The following is a 5,935-nucleotide window of genomic DNA, read 5'->3' as shown; positions in this document are numbered from 1 at the left end:
TTTAGGGTTTAGGGTTTAGGGTTTAGGGTTTAGATTTTAGGGTTTAGGGTTTAGGATTTAGAGTTTAGAGTTGAGAAATGAGGTTTTGGGGATAAGATTTCAAATTTTGAAAAATAAAAAAATTAAAATTTTCAAAGGATAAACTTAGAAATGTGCTATTTTGGTCATTTTAGTTTTTGGGTGCTATTTTTGTGATATAAACTTAGAAATGTGCTATTTTGGAGATTTGCCCTAAATTAAACATAAATTTCTTTTGTAAAAAGATTCATTGTCGAAAAAGGAAAATGGAAAACAAAAACATAAAATATTCGGACACAAATTCCTTCTTTTTTACTCTTGTCGGTGCATTAAGAATTTACACTTTAACTGACAAAATCGAAATCGAAATGTGAAAGCTGCGACTTTTGGAGCTCTCAGCTCAGCTTCTTCTTCCCTGAGAGACACGGTCTCGTTACTGTCTCTCTCTATCTAGTGATTCTTCTTTTCCGATGGCGATCTCCGTACAACACGTCGTCGTTTTACTCCTCACCTCTCTCCTCATCGCCATCACCTTCTTCCTCTTCACCTCCGATAACATCAGATTCCCTCTCCCTTCTCTCTCCTCCGACTACACACCACTCCCCAATTCCTCAAACCTCGGCGTCTCTTCCGACCAAACTCCACAGAAGATGAAGATGAAGCTCAACGCTTCCCACGACCAGGAGGAGGAGGTGGTGAAGTGGGATCTCTGTAAAGGTGCTGAATCTGTCGACTACATTCCTTGTCTGGACAATCGCGACGCCATTAAGCAGCTCAAGTCGAGGAGGCATATGGAACATCGTGAGCGGCATTGCCCTGAACCAACACCTAAGTGTCTCGTGCCCTTGCCGGATAATTACAAGCCGCCGGTTCCGTGGCCTAAGAGCCGTGACATGGTGAGAGACAGATCATCTTCTTGTTTTTGTAGGTTGCTGTCTTTTACTGGAGTTAAATGTTCAGTGAAAAAATCTAGTTTTAGTTAGTTATGCTGTTTTAGTTAAGTCCTACAAGTAAAACCCACTTAAGTATATATTCAGTTTAGTGTTTTTGTAAAAGGAAATGAGAGAGAGAGAGAGAGAGAGAGAGAGATCCACTTTCAGAGTCTGATTGATTCAAATGTTAAAGCTTTATCACCTGAAAACGCAGAGAAGAAGTTGTATTAGTTCAACATGAGTTCAGTAATTTTATTGAAGATGTAATTATTTTATAGCTTTGATCTGAAGATAGCTGATTTAGTTCAGTTCTGCAAGTAACCGTTTGAGTTTGTCTTCAGTTTAGAGCATTTTCCACTCCAAAATGGAGTAGGGTTGGAGTAAACTCTACTCCATTTAGAAGTTAAAAAATGGAGTGGTATATTGGAGATGCTCTTAGTGCTTAAAGCATAGAAGAGTATTCTTTTTTTTAGAGTCTGATGGATTCAGAGTTTAAGGCTTATGAACAAATTTACTTTTAGTACCAAGAAAGGACTTGTGTTAGTTAACATGAATTAAGTAATTTACTGCATGATCTTGTGCTATTAGAACATTAATATAGTTGCTTTTTTTGTAAGATATTGAAAAGTTATAGCTTTTGATATGCTTGTTCTCAAGATAAATGATGTAGTTCAGTCCTGCAAGTAACCTAGTTTGAGTGTATCTTCAGTTTACTGCTTAAAGTATAGCTATGGAACTTTCTGTGAAAGGAAACAAGAGATATCTGTGTTTCAGAGTGATGGATTCAAAGTTCAAGGCTTATAAACAAACTTAACTTTAATACCAAGAGAATAAGTTGTATTAGTTCACATCAATTGTCCTCAGAGTATAACTATGGAACTTTCTGTGAAAGGAAACAAGAGAGATCTGTTTTCAGAGTCTGATGTTCAAGGCTTATGAACAAACTTATTTTTAGTACCAAGCGAAGAAGTCGTATTAGTTCAACATGAATTGAGTAGTTTATTGCATGATCTTGTGCTAGTAAATCATTTTATTTAACTGTTTCCTCTTTAATTTGTAGGTATGGTATAACAATGTTCCTCACCCCAAGCTTGTTGAATACAAGAAGGAACAAAACTGGGTTAAAAAAGAGGGCGAGTTTCTAGTTTTTCCCGGAGGAGGTACTCAGTTCAAATACGGTGTTACTCACTACGTTGAGTTCATCGAAAAGGTCATCTCTTTTCTTGTGTTAAATCCATTTCACACTCCTCAGGCGTTACCTGTTATCAAATGGGGCAAAAACATAAGGGTAGTATTAGATGTAGGCTGTGGCGTGGCTAGCTTTGGCGGGTTCTTACTAGACAAAGATGTCATTACAATGTCGTTTGCTCCTAAAGACGAACACGAAGCTCAGATTCAGTTTGCGTTAGAACGAGGGATACCTGCTACACTTTCTGTCATTGGAACACAACAGCTTACTTTCCCGGCCAATGCGTTTGATCTTATCCATTGTGCACGGTGCAGAGTCCATTGGGATGCTGATGGTACGTTTTCTCTCTCTTTTAGCGCTTAAGGTTTAAGGTTTCATGATGTTTTATGTTTGATTTGTTAGGTGGGAAACCATTGTTGGAGCTGAACAGGGTACTCAGGCCAGGAGGTTTCTTCATATGGTCCGCAACACCGGTGTATCGAGACAATGACAGAGATAGCAAGATATGGACAGGTTGGTAACAATCATGTTCTTGATTTGGTTATTACAACATTTAGGTCTTGATCTTTTATGTTTCTGTTTTTGCAGCAATGGTTTCTCTGACTAAATCCATTTGCTGGAAGGTCGTGGCAAAGACGGTTGACTCCTCAGGAATCGGACTCGTGATATATCAAAAGCCAACTTCAGAATCTTGCTATAAGAAACGCAGCACGCAAGAACCACCTCTTTGCGCTAAAGAGGAAGCTAATGCTTCTTGGTATAAAAACTCATATCACATTCTCATAAAAAGTATATGTGTAGGTTCACTCTTTCATATCCTTTTGATTTTTAATCTTAGGTATGCTCCTCTCCGCCAATGCATCTCCAAGCTACCGAGTAGAGCTGTCCAGAAGTGGCCTGAGCTATGGCCTAAACGGCTTGGGAGTGTAAAGCCTCAAAGCGTGTTGGTTGACTCGAAAACATTCAAGAAAGATACAGAGAAGTGGTCAGAGATTGTCTCTGACGTCTATCTTGAACGTCTAGCTGTAAACTGGTCGAGTGTGAGGAATGTTATGGACATGAATGCTGGTTTTGGCGGGTAAAGTTTACAGTTGTCTTAAACTTAAAACCAGATTCCTGCTTTTATTACAAAACCAGAACTTGACAGAGTTATATGTATTTGGTGTGATAGGTTTGCTGCTGCACTTGTAAACCGACCTATCTGGGTGATGAATGTTGTTCCTGTGGATAAACCTGACACTCTCTCAGTTGTTTTTGATCGAGGCTTGATCGGAGTTTACCACGATTGGTGCGAGTCCTTGAACACTTACCCTAGAACATACGACCTGCTACATTCCAGTTTTTACCTTGGAGATGTCACACAAAGGTAAGCATTTACTAGTTTGGTTCGGTTTGAAATATGATTTGTCACTGTGGAGCTTAATCAGAGTCAAGTTTGTCCCAAGATATATCAGGTTTGATATATATTAGCCCTAACACACAGACCATTTTTTGATGATTTTTCAGGTGTGAAATTGTACAAGTGGTAGCTGAGATTGATAGGGTGTTGAGACCAGGTGGATACCTTGTGGTGCAAGACACCATGGAAACAATAAAGGAGCTTGAATCAATACTTGGTTCGCTTCATTGGTCAACCAAAATACACCAGGATCGGTTTTTGGTTGGTCGGAAGGGATTTTGGCGTCCCATTAAACCGGAGCTCTGATTAGTAGACGAGAAAAAGAATCAAAAACAAAAGAAAATTAATTTCATTTTGTACACTATGACGCAACCATATTATATACATGTCAAATACCCATTATGAAAGAACATCGTTAAGGGGATTTTGTTTTAAATTTCTGGTTGCATCGTCAAATCTATTCTATTAAAACACAAATACTTTTTATAAATAATAATTTTTCATCTTAGAGAATCTTGAATTCAACTCCATATTTTACTCTAAAAATAGGAGAAATAGAGTAATGAACAAAAAAAAAATTACTTCATTTATAGAGTAATGGTTTAACTTTTACTAATTACAAACTGTATCATTAAATTAATAACTGTTAATTAAATATCTAAAAATCATTTATTTTGTTAGATTATTCTCTAACCAATTTTTACAATAAATTAAACAGATTTATTTAAAATGAGACATACAAACTTTAAATGTTATATCTTTATATATTTATTATTTCATTTTACATACAAAATATGAACTATCAATGTTTTATTAAAATACTAGGATCGACCCGTCCTACGGACGGAAAGTTAATAATAAAAACTGTTTTGTATAAATTTATATTAATTTTATGAAGCATTTAAAAATCATGGTGGATTAAAAACTATATTATAAAAAACAATAATGAATAGAATTCTGAGATCACATTGTTAGGGCATCATTAGTGGTAAAATAGCAAGTAGAGTACCTCACTAATATTTTTATTATTATTTTTGTACATAATTTAGTTATTAATAATTTTAAAAATTAAAATAAAAAAACATGTAAAATGATACCACATGTATTCACGATTCTTTAGAAATGTATGAAAACTCTTCCCACATGTACCACTCTTGCTCTTTTTTTTTATTCTTTCTCTTTCTTCTTTTTCAGCTTTTAATATTTTTAAATTTGTTAGAAACTGATGAATTTCAATCGGTGCGAGTGCCCTTATTTTTAATAAACATTTTTGGTTTGGAATTAAAATGACAATATCCTTCATTATTCTATTTTTTCAGAGAATACAAAATTAGCAAAAAACAATTCAGAATAATATGATAATATATGTATATTTTCTTATTATTCTTAGTTCAATTTGACATAATAAAAGAAAATATTAACTTTAAATAGATAATAGGTGAAATTTCATGTTTACCACATTCATGGTACCATTATTGATCTTTACCATGACTAAAGGAGCATTTTTAAAAATATATTTTCAATAAGTGGCAAAAGACTCTTATATCCTTGTTCTTGATATATATATAACAAATAATTATTTAAATAAAAAACATATTTTTTTTTCGAATTATACTTTTTTAAAATTTAAAATTTTTTATAATTATTTTTTTTTGGAATTGTTTTGGTTTATTTTATTTTATTTTTTAATTCTATAAGATATGTTCGGTTATTTATAAAATTTGATTCAATTCTCCTTCAGATATTTTGTTTTTTTGGTTCACTTTGGACAACAAAGTGGGGAACCAGCTAATATCAAAAAAAAAAATCGGGTCTCTTTCGGTTACGGACGTTTCAGATTATTTTGGTTAATTTGAGAAAAATTTATTGATAAATTGTTTTTTGCGAGGAAAAAAACAGGTGATTTAAGTTTTTTGGATAAATTATCAGGTAGTTTATATAATTTTAAATAATTTAGGGAAATGGTATTCATATAATTCATTTTGGATAGTTCAGTTTATAAATAATAAGTTTATGATATTTCACTACAAGAAAACATATTTTTACTAGGGCAGTATTCGTTGTATATTCGTCGTAAACGGGGTGTTACGACGAATTAACCTCGAAAGACGTTTCGTTGTTAAACGTCCGTAGTAACGGAGGTTTCGTCGTAAATGACTCGTTACGTTTACGACGGAATATATTCCTCGAAAAGCGCAGGGAAAGAATTCGTCGTAAACGACACGTAAGATTTCGTGGTAAAGCCCACGTGATGATTTCGATGTAAAGCACCCGTAAATACTTCCGTTGTAAATCACTCGTAAACATTTCGATGTAACATCCTCGTAAATATTTCGATGTTAATCACTCGTAAATATTCGTTGTAAACTCCATGTAATGTTTACGAGGAGTTTACAT

At 34.2% G+C, this 5,935-nt stretch overlaps 1 protein-coding gene across 1 annotated transcript; it reads left to right on the top strand.

Moving 5' to 3' along the window:
* The first annotated feature begins 360 nt into the window (after positions 1-360).
* Positions 361-4,012, top strand: LOC106328415 (probable methyltransferase PMT23). Its single transcript, XM_013766851.1, has 8 exons — positions 361-914; positions 2,011-2,160; positions 2,203-2,473; positions 2,542-2,652; positions 2,728-2,896; positions 2,978-3,217; positions 3,311-3,505; positions 3,646-4,012. The coding sequence occupies exons 1-8, from the start codon at positions 489-491 to the stop codon at positions 3,842-3,844; spliced, it is 1,761 nt and encodes a 586-aa protein (XP_013622305.1). The 5' UTR covers positions 361-488; the 3' UTR covers positions 3,845-4,012.
* The last annotated feature ends 1,923 nt before the right edge of the window (positions 4,013-5,935 follow it).

Source organism: Brassica oleracea, chromosome C3 (assembly GCF_000695525.1).
Source record: "Brassica oleracea var. oleracea cultivar TO1000 chromosome C3, BOL, whole genome shotgun sequence".
In the NCBI taxonomy this organism is placed as follows: domain Eukaryota; kingdom Viridiplantae; phylum Streptophyta; class Magnoliopsida; order Brassicales; family Brassicaceae; genus Brassica; species Brassica oleracea.
Note: the sequence above shows the minus strand (reverse complement) of the source record. Positions and strands in the feature narration are given on the sequence as shown.